The sequence below is a fragment of the Pecten maximus genome, chromosome 19, assembly GCF_902652985.1.
Source record: "Pecten maximus chromosome 19, xPecMax1.1, whole genome shotgun sequence".
Classification (NCBI taxonomy): Eukaryota; Metazoa; Mollusca; class Bivalvia; order Pectinida; family Pectinidae; genus Pecten; species Pecten maximus.
In genome coordinates, this window is record NC_047033.1 from 19,271,562 (window position 1) to 19,285,342 (window position 13,781).

Sequence of the window (13,781 nt, forward strand, 5' to 3'; positions counted from 1 at the left end):
CAAACTGTTAAATGATGTGGATTGGATGGGGAAGTTGTTGTTTTCCATTGTTTACAGTGTGTACCTTGGTTACACTCAGAGTGGAAGCTTCATCTCCGTGTAAACTGATTTACAGGCACAAACAATCAATCTGTCTATAATTGATTATAGACGTCTGAATAGCGTAATCTGTATCCGGTAGATGATGGTAGGTGTTTAATTTACTGGGTAAACAATTTTCATCCACATACTGCGAGCTGTGCCTGATTGTGAATACAAACTTGACATGTCAGCCTCTTATTTCTATCTTTAAAGTACACTTACTTTAACTGACTTTAATATTACTTCGTAGACATGAAGTTATTTGGTATCAGTGTGTAGTTTTCAAAGCCATGATCTCCTTTCTCCAAAAATATTTTCATAGGAAGAAGTCCATTACAAAGAACAATGCCTTATTTTACTAGATAAGTTCACTAACTATCCTTAAAATCATGTACAGAAGAAAGTTTCCATGTGAAATTTGGGCGGAAAAAATAACCTTTTTTTTTCATTTACTTTTCTTATATACCATTACCTTTTAATATGTAACGGAAATAATCCAAAGTCTTTGGTTAAAATACTGAAGGTTGTATTGGCAGATCGTTGAAGTAAGGAACTTTTTATATGTGTTTCAATTAGCACACACATCCTCTTCTTCCTGAAAAAAAGCTACTAGGTCGGTTATGCTTTTACGAAATGGTGTAGTATTTATAGTATGAGGTTTTGATCAAGATGTAGAGTTATTTGTAAATTGCATTATAATAACTAACAAATATGGCCTTGGGGAGATACATGTCATTCTTAGTCGTGATCATTGTCCTTTAATACCCACACCTGTGATAGGATCATTGTCCTTTAATACCCACACCTGTGATAGGATCATTGTCCTTTAATAGCCACACTTGTGATAGGATCATTGTCCTTTAATACCCACACCTGTGATAGGATCATTGTCCTTTAATACCCACACCTGTGATAGGATCATTGTCCTTTGTAACCCACACCTGTGATAGGATCATTGTCCTTTAATTACCCACACCTGTGATAGGATCATTGTCCTTTAATACCCACACCTGTGATAGGATCATTGTCCTTTACTACCCACAACTGTGATAGGATCATTGTCCTTTAATACCCACAACTGTGATAGGATCATTGTCCTTTAATACCCACACCTGTGATAGGATCATTGACCTCTAATACCCACACCTGTGATAGGATCATTGACCTCTAATACCCACACCTGTGATAGGATCATTGTCCTTTAATACCCACACCTGTGATAGGATCATTGTCCTTTAATACCCACACCTGTGATAGGATCATTGTCCTTTAATACCCACACCTGTGATAGGATGTTTAACATTATATAATCAATCAGTGTGAACCGTTGAAGTTCAGCCACATATATATACAATTTATGTTCAATATCAATCAGCTGGTTTTCCTTTGCAGCCAAAGTTGTGTTGAACAGAACCATACATGTATTTATATTTAATTTTCCCTGAGGATCACTAACCCTATAGTGATAAGATTTAATGGCACTCTGTCTTACTTTATTATAAGCAACACTAGTTCATTAATCAACAGTGAATTTCTTGTTGGTATCTTTCATTACAGAATTGTTACAATTTTTTGGCTGGTCACTGTCAGGAAATTGTATATATATTGTGTAGTGACAATGTTGTTTATCTATTTGTTTATCTATTTACAGTCCTATGTGCTGAGCGTGTGACACAGATGACGAGGACGTACAATGACATAGAGGCTGTCAATAGATTACTAGAAGAGGTAATTTCACCTTTTATAGATAGTTTTTGTGTCACCTATGACAGATGTCAGAAAGGTGGCACTAGGCGTTGTTTTTCGATCGTGACTTTGTCAACATTGTTAAAGTTTTGTGTTAAACTCTGTTTCTGATAAAAGCTGAACCAGAAAAACCTCAATCATAAATGTAGCATTGGCAGTAGAGCCTACACCACAAAAAATATTTATTTGATTTTTCCATGTTTCGGGTAAAAATCCCAAATTTCTGGACTTGGAAAAAAAAAGCGCTAAGGTTTTGCATTTAGCTGTTGCATATTAGTCTGTTTCTGACAAACTATAATAGTTAGAGGAACCAAACTTAGGTTATACATGTATCGTGAGATGTACAACTGAATGCCTTTTAACACTCTTAACTTGCATTTCTATGATTTTTGTACTTTTTGGGTAAAAACCTCAAATTTCTGGACTTAAAAGAAAATCAATGTTAAGGTTTTACATTTAAGTCTTTTTCTGACAAAGTATAAGAGCTAGACTAACCAAACCTTAGTCATAAATGTGTCATGGGTAGTGGAGCCTACTGCTCTGAAATATTTTATGGATGTCTGCAGTTTTCAAAAAGTTTTATGATATTGGCAAAGCCAGCAGTCACATATAATTTTTGTGTTTGAAAATTATGGACAATTGTAGAATTTGAGACAATTATCATTAAAGAATTTGTAGACAATCTATTGTAAGATTAATTTATAATTTATCATAAAATTTATTTGCACCTTTTTAAAACATCTGTTATAGAATTCTTTCTTAAATTTGATAATATACAACTCGATATAAAATCGATAGAAAAAGACATTTTACTATAACTCTTTAAAATAAACAATTTATTGTAAAACCTGAAAAGATACAGAATTTATTATCAGGTTTATCATTTATAGACGATTTATAATAATTATAAGTTTTATAGACAATTTATCATAAAGTTTATAAATATAAACAATTCTTTTTATCATGATTTATCATAAAGTGTATATAGATACAGACAATTTATTTTAGAGTTTATAGATATAGACAATTCAATGTAAAGTTTATAGACAATCTTATGATTAAGTTTATAGACAATTCATAATAATTATAAAAGTTTATATACTATTTATCATAAGGTGTATAGCTACACACAAAGTATTATAATAGATGTAGAATTTATTATAAAGTTTACAAATACAGACAAAGTATTACAAAGTTTATAGATTAAACAATTTATTATAAAGTTTGTAGATACAGACTATTTATTATAAAGTTTGTAGATACAGACAATTTATTATAAAGTTTGTAGATATAGACAATTTATTATAAAGTTTGTAGATACAGACAATTTATTATAAAGTTTGTAGATACAGACAATTTATTATAAAGTTTGTAGATACAGACTATTTATTATAAAGTTTGTAGATATAGACAATTTATTATAAAGTTTGTAGATACAGACAATTTATTATAAAGTTTGTAGATACAGACAATTTATTATAAAGTTTGTAGATACAGACAATTTATTATAAAGTTTGTAGATACAGACAATTTATTATAAAGTTTGTAGATATAGACCATTTATTATAAAGTTTGTAGATACAGACTATTTATTATTAAGTTTGTAGATACAGACTATTTATTATAAAGTTTGTAGATATAGACAATTTATTATAAAGTTTGTAGATACAGACAATTTATTATAAAGTTTGTAGATATAGACCATTTATTATAAAGTTTGTAGATACAGACTATTTATTATTAAGTTTGTAGATACAGACAATTTATTATAAAGTTTGTAGATACAGACTATTTATTATAAAGTTTGTAGATACAGACTATTTATTATAAAGTTTGTAGATACAGACTATTTATTATAAAGTTTGTAGATATAGACAATTTATTATAAAGTTTGTAGATACAGACAATTTATTATAAAGTTTGTAGATATAGACAATTTATTATAAAGTTTGTAGATACAGACTATTTATTATAAAGTTTGTAGATATAGACAATTTATTATAAAGTTTGTAGATACAGACAATTTATTATAAAGTTTGTAGATACAGACTATTTATTATAAAGTTTGTAGATATAGACCATTTATTATAAAGTTTGTAGATATAGACCATTTATTATAAAGTTTGTAGATACAGACTATTTATTATTAAGTTTGTAGATACAGACAATTTATTATAAAGTTTGTAGATACAGACTATTTATTATAAAGTTTGTAGATATAGACAATCTATTATTAAGTTTGTAGATACAGACTATTTATTATAAAGTTTGTAGATATAGACAATTTATTATAAAGTTTGTAGATACAGACAATTTATTATAAAGTTTGTAGATACAGACTATTTATTATAAAGTTTGTAGATACAGACAATTTATTATAAAGTTTGTAGATACAGACAATTTATTATAAAGTTTGTAGATACAGACAATTTATTATAAAGTTTGTAGATATAGACAATTTATTATAAAGTTTGTAGATATAGACAATTTATTATAAAGTTTGTAGATATAGACTATTTATTATAAAGTTTGTAGATATAGACTATTTATTATAAAGTTTGTAGATACAGACAATTTATTATAAAGTTTGTAGATATAGACTATTTATTATAAAGTTTGTAGATACAGACAATTTATTATAAAGTTTGTAGATACAGACTATTTATTATAAAGTTTGTAGATACAGACAATTTATTATAAAGTTTGTAGATACAGACAATTTATTATAAAGTTTGTAGATACAGACAATTTATTATAAAGTTTGTAGATATAGACAATTTATTATAAAGTTTGTAGATATAGACAATTTATTATAAAGTTTGTAGATATAGACTATTTATTATAAAGTTTGTAGATACAGACAATTTATTATAAAGTTTGTAGATACAGACTATTTATTATAAAGTTTGTAGATATAGACAATTTATTATAAAGACAATTAAGTTATTATAAAGTTATAGGCAATCTATTACACTCTATAGCATAAAGGAAACAAATTTAATTGTAAATCAATAAAATAGATCATGTATTGTTGAATTATAAAACAAAACAATTTATTTTTAAAAATATAGAAATAGACAAATTGCACTTTATAATTAAATATATATAAAATTTTATATCACAGTTTATGAATAAACTATTTGTTAAAACTCTATATTATAGGGAAAGACTATTATGATTTTAACGTGACATGTACAGAAGAAAAAGCCCAAATATAATTCCATAAAAATAGACAATGTATTTTAGAATTGACATAGTCCTATATACCAGAAGAACAACAGAAGTGGTTATTGTTTAGATATAGTCAAATAATTGTGAATAAGTATAAATCCTTATCAGTTGTTGTGATTTAAAAAGGATTCAATTTAACTAAATTGACAAGGTTTATAATAAAATGTTGGAAAATATTTATTTTGAATGTTCGTTACCAAATAATAAGGTTTTCATATTTTAACAAGAGCGAAAAAGCATTACAATGATCTATATTGATACATTATTTCAAATTCTCATCATAAAACATCAAATATATTAATTCATATTAAATGTGTTATGTATTTTAAATCCTAAATCTTTTAGGAACAAACTCTAAATTAGTCATTCATGTTGCAATATTGAAATAAATCAGTTTTCATTCTTGGGGGGGAAAAAAAAGAAAAAAAAAGAAAAAAAGTAATTTACCTGTGAAATGTTAAGCCGTGATAATCAACACTTAAATAAAATGTTTTAAGGTAAATCACTAAATGTCATTTTCTAGAACTTAATAAAACGACTCTGAGAGAAAAAGTAAATACATGTAGATCAATTTTCTTATCGCTTTATATAAAAATCCTCCGTCCTACTTTTTCAATTTCAGGTCTGTTTAGTATTTTTGGAACCAAAATATTTTTGTTTTGTCTACCTCTTGTGTGTGTATGGATATAAAACCTATCAATCTGCATAAAAATCAGGTGACATGAATTTCTCCACCCCATTATTTGAATATTACACAACATCCTCCAATAGGATTAGATTTATGTTCGGTATCCTGAACCGGCCATAGCTGTATTACCAGGCAGATCTAACAAACCTTTTTTTGTAACCTAGTCAAAGATTTATTTTTGAATCAGCACAATTTAACAAGATGTTTGTCTTTGCCCTAGAACTTGAAATCCGGCTTTAGGAACACAACATTGGCTCATTTATCATGACTTGTCGCCATTGTCAATACAGAGTATTGCACGTACCACTTGTTTGGCTAGTGTTTTGTTTACAGTATAGGTAATGAATAGAAAGTGAGATATTTTTTTTACTAATTTTTCTTGAGAAGTAGTACAACAAATTGTAGGGCATTCCTAGAATGACTGAGAGAAAATGTCATTAATTCTAATATGTGTTTATTTTATTTCATGACCAGTTTAAGTAACAAAACAGTCTGCAATTATCTAAGGAAATGTAAAATCAATAAATGCAAAGACTTGGAATGGCATTGTTTCTCTGGGTGACTCGGGAGGGAGACAGACAGCCATTGCTGCTGCATTTTCGTTACTTGGATAATAAACCTGTATTTTCGTTACTTGGATAATAAACCTGTATTTTCGTTACTTGGATAATAAACCTGTATTTTTGCTACTTGGATAATAAACCTGTATTTTTGTTACTTGTATAATAAACCTGCATTTTTCTCATGTTATAATCTCAATCTGGTTTAAACTCAGCATTTCCTGATAATTGTAAAATTACTGTGAAATTTATTATCATCATCATAATGACTATTATCTCATATCTTGTAAGTAATGAATTCTGAAGGATTTGATGGACTGTTAGTTTCTGAATCCCCCAAGAGAAAAGGCAGGGGAAGGGGGGGGGGGGGGGGGGGGGGGGGGGGGGCAGCTTCATTGTGTTTATCTGTCCAGTAGTCTTTCCATCTTCCATCTTTAGTTTGAGTCCATCTCCTACACTTCTTTTCGATGGTACTTCATACTTTCTACGTGAGCCAGTGTTTCATGTTGAAAAAATAGGTCACTTTTACCTACATATTGACCTTTGACCTACAAAAAAGAAAAATGTTCCATTCTTGCCATACTAACATTCATTGGGGAAGGCTATTTGTCAAATTGTATTATCAAAACTGTTTTTTTACTTAAATGTTAATTAAAGGTATATATATGCTACCTTACAAAACCTGCAGGAAATCTATACACACACAGTCAGTGTAATGTAGATATAGGATGCTACACACATACAATTTGTATGTGTAGACATAAAATTTACCTTACCGGGTATATGATTATTATTATATATCATATCGGTTTAAGTCTTTTCTTGTAATAGTGCATAATGTAAGGTGATTAGATAAGCACAATGGATTATGTTTATACTTGTAACTTACCCATTTGTTGATGTTGTCGATACTTACATATCTCCATATTGTATTACTTCTTATGTGATGTTATTTAGCTATATCGAAAATCAATAAAATCAAAATGATCAAAAAAAAAAAAATGCAACTATAAAAAAAGAAAGTGCTGAGGAAAGAACCCATGCCTTTTGAAGATATTCTTTGTTTAATTAACTGAGAAATAAGATTAATTTGGTAAGCCTATTGATGGCCTCTTAATGAAGATCAGATTTATTTTCTTTGAGTAATTAAACACACTTACTGACTTCTTGGAATATATAGCTAGCTCAGAGTGATAATCAGGTTTGACCACAGCAGTTATTTTAAGAAAATCCAATTTTCTGAGAAGCATTTGAATATACTATTAAATCGTGTCTTGTGTAATTAGATTTCTGTGCTCATGTAACTTAAAATAAATGTTGATAACCTACACATGGATGTATCAGTTTGGAAACTGCTCCTGATAAAATGTATTTTATTTTAAATACTTCAGTCTTACATCAGATTACAAAGAGACATTTTCCTGGGGGTTTACAATTATTACACACTGGATATTCTGATTGGTTTACAGAAAGAGCGTGACCTTGAACTAGCTGCCCGTATAGGTCAGACACTTCTCCAGAAAAACCAGGACCTAACAGACAAAAATGAATCGTTAGAGGAACAAGTTTCCCAGGCAACAGAAAAGGTGAGTTATAACGACTAGCATAGAGTTTTCTCCCTTTGTAAAGATTTGATATAATGACCAGTGTAGGTTTATCTCCCTTTCTGAAGATTTGGTGTAACGACTAGCATAGGGTTATCTCCCTTTGTAAAGATTTGATATATAACGATCAGCGTAGGGTTATCTCCCTTTGTGAAGATTTGATATAATGACCAGTGTAGGTTTATCTCCCTTTCTGAAGATTTGATGTAACGACCAGCATAGGGTTATCTCCCTTTGTGAAGATTTTATATAATGACCAGCGTAGGGTTATCTCCCTTTATGAAGATTTGATATAACAACCAGCGTAGGGTTTTCTCCCTTTTTGAAGATTTGATATAAAAACCAGCATAGGGTTATCTCCCTTTGTGAAGATTTGATTTAACAACCAGCATAGGTTATCTCCCTTTGTGAAGATTTGATATAACGACCAGTGTAGGGTTATCTCCCTTTGTGAAGATTTGATATAATGACCAGCAAAGGGTTACCTCCCTTTGTGAAGTTTTGATATAACGAACAGCATAAGGTTATCTCCCTTTGTGAAGATTTGATAAAGTAAAGGAAGTTGTAAATTTGATGTTATTTGAATGTACAGTGTACCTGGTATGTTAGAAATGGACAGAATTACCCAGGAACAGTTGACAAAATGTACAATTTGAAATCAATTCATGCTTTATCATTAAAACGTGTTCATGTTTAAGAAATACACTGCCAACAATAAAATCAGAACTATATATTTTGACTTGTTGAAATATAATTGAATCAGAAACTTAATCAACTTTGCATTTTCTTGAAGATTACTCATTTGTAGTGACAATGGGAATTTTTTATGAGAATATCCCATCCCGATGAGGGGTGGGGTGGGTCCAAGAAAGGGGCCGATTTTCCAAGATATTCCAAAAATGTACCATAACATATTGCACTGTATGATTATTTATTCTGTGAAAGTATGCTCTGAGTTTAATAAAACTTCTAAAAAGACATATTGATATGACAAATATGTTACATGTTGAGGATTTGTAGATCACCCTGGAATTTGATTTCTTCTAGTATTATACAGATACAGAATAACCATATCAGCTATTGATAGACTATAACAGAATCACCATAAGTAGCTATTTACTGAATTTCAAAACATTTTCTGCAGTTAAAGTGTATAGGAACTATGGATGGCAGTGATAAAGACTTATGACTCTATTTGAGTTTGACTATGATAACTGTACAACTCTATGTTGTAAGATCGAGATATTTGAGTTTGACTATGATAACTGTACAACTCTATGTTGTAAGATCGAGATATTTGAGTTTGACTTTGATAACTGTACAACTCTATGTTGTAAGATCGAGATATTTGAGTTTGACTATGATAACTGTACAACTCTATGTTGTAAGATCGAGATATTTGAGTTTGACTATGATAACTGTACAACTCTATGTTGTAAGATCGAGATATTTGAGTTTGACTATGATAACTGTACAACTCTATGTTGTAAGATCGAGATATTTGAGTTTGCATGATAACTGTACAACTCTATGTTGTAAGATCGAGATATTTGAGTTTGACTATGATAACTGTACTACTCTATGTTGTAAGATCGAGATATTTGAGTTTGCATGATAACTGTACAACTCTATGTTGTAAGATCGAGATATTTGAGTTTGACTATGATAACTGTACAACTCTATGTTGTAAGATCGAGATATTTGAGTTTGACTATGATAACTGTACAACTCTATGTTGTAAGATCGAGATATTTGAGTTTGACTATGATAACTGTACAACTCTATGTTGTAAGATCGAGATATTTGAGTTTGACTATGATAACTGTACAACTCTATGTTGTAAGATCGAGATATTTGAGTTTGACTATGATAACTGTACAACTCTATGTTGTAAGATCGAGATATTTGAGTTTGACTATGATAACTGTACAACTCTATGTTGTAAGATCGAGATATTTGAGTTTGCATGATAACTGTACAACTCTATGTTGTAAGATCGAGATATTTGAGTTTGACTATGATAACTGTACAACTCTATGTTGTAAGATCGAGATATTTGAGTTTGACTATGATAACTGTACAACTCTATGTTGTAAGATCGAGATATTTGAGTTTGACTATGATAACTGTACGACTCTATGTTGTAAGATCGAGATATTTGAGTTTGACTATGATAACTGTACGACTCTATGTTGTAAGATCGAGATATTTGAGTTTGACTATGATAACTGTACGACTCTATGTTGTAAGATCGAGATATTTGAGTTTGACTATGATAACTGTACGACTCTATGTTGTAAGATCGAGATATTTGAGTTTGACTATGATAACTGTACGACTCTATGTTGTAAGATCGAGATATTTGAGTTTGACTATGATAACTGTACGACTCTATGTTGTAAGATCGAGATATTTGAGTTTGCATGATAACTGTACAACTCTATGTTGTAAGATCGAGATATTTGAGTTTGCATGATAACTGTACAACTCTATGTTGTAAGATTGAGATATTTGAGTTTGACTATGATAACTGTACAACTCTATGTTGTAAGATCGAGATATTTGAGTTTGACTTTGATAACTGTACAACTCTATGTTGTAAGATCGAGATATTTGAGTTTGCATGATAACTGTACAACTCTATGTTGTAAGATCGAGATATTTGAGTTTGACTATAATAACTGTACAACTCTATGTTGTAAGATCGAGATATTTGAGTTTGCATGATAACTGTACAACTCTATGTTGTAAGATCGAGATATTTGAGTTTGACTATGATAACTGTACAACTCTATGTTGTAAGATCGAGATATTTGAGTTTGACTATGATAACTGTACAACTCTATGTTGTAAGATCGAGATATTTGAGTTTGACTATGATAACTGTACGACTCTATGTTGTAAGATCGAGATATTTGAGTTTGACTATGATAACTGTACGACTCTATGTTGTAAGATCGAGATATTTGAGTTTGACTATGATAACTGTACAACTCTATGTTGTAAGATCGAGATATTTGAGTTTGACTATGATAACTGTACAACTCTATGTTGTAAGATCGAGATATTTGAGTTTGACTATGATAACTGTACAACTCTATGTTGTAAGATCGAGATATTTGAGTTTGACTTTGATAACTGTACAACTCTATGTTGTAAGATCGAGATATTTGAGTTTGCATGATAACTGTACAACTCTATGTTGTAAGATCGAGATATTTGAGTTTGACTATGATAACTGTACGACTCTATGTTGTAAGATCGAGATATTTGAGTAATGATAAATGTACGACTCAATGTTGTAAGATCGAGAGATATTTGAGTTTGACTATGATAACCGTTTAATGGTCATTACCACACTCATTTTTGTTTGACAGCTCAACCAGTTTAAACATGAAATTCTACGAAAGGATGAGCTCCTCCAAGCTCTGACCCACTCTGAGTCTGACAGCACACCTACAGATGATTCTCCGAAGTAAGGGCACATAACTCTATTTGTCTTAGGTTGGATATGTCAAAACAACCTTGGCAAATTGTGTTGATATGACAATGTGGCTTAAAGAGATTCTTAATTTTGTTGGTACCCATCATCTTGTGAAATACTGGATCTTAATATTTGGTAGGATGATAGGTTCTTGTAAAAAACTTTACCCATATGAATATATATTACAGCCTGATCTGTCTCAACAGAGATTGAGATGAAGCTTGTAGGTTTGGCCTGTAGAACTTGACGACAAACTTCAAATAAATACATTTGGCCACTCTCCAAGGTCCTCTACATGATAATGATAACTAATTAGACTTTATAGATATACAGTATATACATAACACAGATCAACATTGTATTGAAGTGTAGTAGTATATTAGTTGATTTGCTGGTTAGTCTTGGATGTATGAAAATCATCTGTTGATTTTTACAATGATAGTCACAAATAAACAGGTAAAACAAAACAAAAATCATAAGTTTGATTACTCTGTAACCATATGTTTTGTCTCACAGTATTACTTTGTAACCATATGACATAATGTTTTGACTCACAGTATTACTCTGTAACCATATGACATAATGTTTTGACTCACAGTATTACTCTGTAACCATATGACATAATGTTTTGTCTCACAGTATTACTCTGTAACCATATGACATAATGTTTTGTCTCACAGTATTACTCTGTAACCATATGACATAATGTTTTGTCTCACAGTATTACTCTGTAACCATATGATATAATGTTTTGACTCACAGTATTACTCTGTAACCATATGACATAATGTTTTGACTCACAGTATTACTCTGTAACCATATGACATAATGTTTTGTCTCACAGTATTACTCTGTTACCATATGACATAATGTTTTGTCTCACAGTATTACTTTGTAACCATATGACATAATGTTTTGTCTCACAGTATTACTCTGTAACCATATGACATAATGTTTTGTCTCACAGTATTACTCTGTAACCATATGACATAATGTTTTGTCTCACAGTGGAAACACAGAGGGCCTTTATGTCTTGGGGGCCACAAGTTTACAGAAAAAGGTTAAATCCCTGGAAGAGGAAAATATCAAACTCCGCATTGAGGTAAGTCTGATGTTTTTGTTTGAGACTGCCTTATTAGTCCCCTACCAATGAAAAGTCGGGAGATTATAGGTTTCCTCCCCGTCTGTCTGTCTGTCTGTCCGTCCGTCCACTCAGTTTTCTGCACTTTTCTCGGCCATGCTTCAAGGTATGTTAGTGAAAGTTGGTATGTCACTTCAGTTTGAGTTGCTACAGATCATGTTTGAGTTTTAGGGTTTTGAGGTCAAGGTCAAGGTCACTGTTACTATTTTTAGCAGGGCTGAGAGGGGACATGTATTACTTTAGAAATACCCAGTGCGCTTGTTTGATCTGGTACTATTTCAATATTTTCGTAAATTTTTGAGAATTAGTTGTGAAATTGGTAAGTTTTTTTTTGGTAATGCATGTGATTCAATATTTACACATTTGTCACTTATACTGGAAATCATACAATTAGAGAAAGACAAACCATACCAATAATACAAATTTACAGTGAATTTACACATAATAAATTATATAGAGAACAAAGAAACTGTCAAGGATTTTAATGTATTTTTTTTGCCTTCATTTTTTCAGACGGTACAACTAAGTGCTGAAACATCAGAATTCGAGGAAAAGGAGCAAAAATTGGTGACTGACTGTCTGGAACAGCTCGGTAAGGAAACCCTTATCTGTTGTATGATGATGATTAATCAAGTGAGCTTGCTCATCAACATTGCTCATCAAAGGGAATGGGCCAGAGGGGTAGCTCATCATGATTGCTCATCAGAGGGAATGGGGCAGGGGGCTAAGCTCATCTTGATTGCCCAATCGTCAAAGGAGATGGGCCAGGGGGCCTGCACATAAACTTTGACTGATAGAGGGGGATGGGCCAGGGGGCCTGCACATAAACTTTGTCTGATAGAGGGGGATGGGCCAGGGGGGCTGGCACATAAACTTTGACTGATAGAGGGGGATGGGCCAGGGGGATGGCACATAAACTTTGTCTGATAGAGGGGGATGGGCCAGGGGGGCTGCACATAAACTTTGTCTGATAGAGGGGGATGGGCCAGGGGGCCTGCACATAAACTTTGACTGATAGAGGGGGATGGGCCAGGGGGCCTGCACATAAACTTTGTCTGATAGTAGGGGATGGGCCAGGGGGCCTGGCACATAAACTTTGACTGATAGAGGGGGATGGGCCAGGGGGGCTGGCACATAAACTTTGTCTGATAGAGGGGGATGGGCCAGGGGGGCTGGCACATAAACTTTGTCTGATAGAGGGGGATGGGCCAGGGGGCCTGCACATAAACTTTGTCTGATAGAGGGG

General features: G+C 31.6%; 1 protein-coding gene across 2 annotated transcripts in view; it reads left to right on the plus strand.

The window, feature by feature from the left end:
- The window catches only part of LOC117317396 (trafficking kinesin-binding protein 1-like), a 55,431-nt gene that overhangs the window by 25,930 nt on the left and 15,720 nt on the right, over nucleotides 1–13,781 (plus strand). For both annotated transcript variants that reach the window (XM_033872206.1, XM_033872207.1), the window contains exons 2-6: nucleotides 1,733–1,809; nucleotides 7,776–7,892; nucleotides 11,288–11,385; nucleotides 12,403–12,496; nucleotides 13,049–13,127. In XM_033872206.1, the coding sequence (XP_033728097.1) occupies nucleotides 1,733–1,809; nucleotides 7,776–7,892; nucleotides 11,288–11,385; nucleotides 12,403–12,496; nucleotides 13,049–13,127 (465 nt within the window). The remainder of the gene's footprint in view (nucleotides 1–1,732; nucleotides 1,810–7,775; nucleotides 7,893–11,287; nucleotides 11,386–12,402; nucleotides 12,497–13,048; nucleotides 13,128–13,781) is intronic.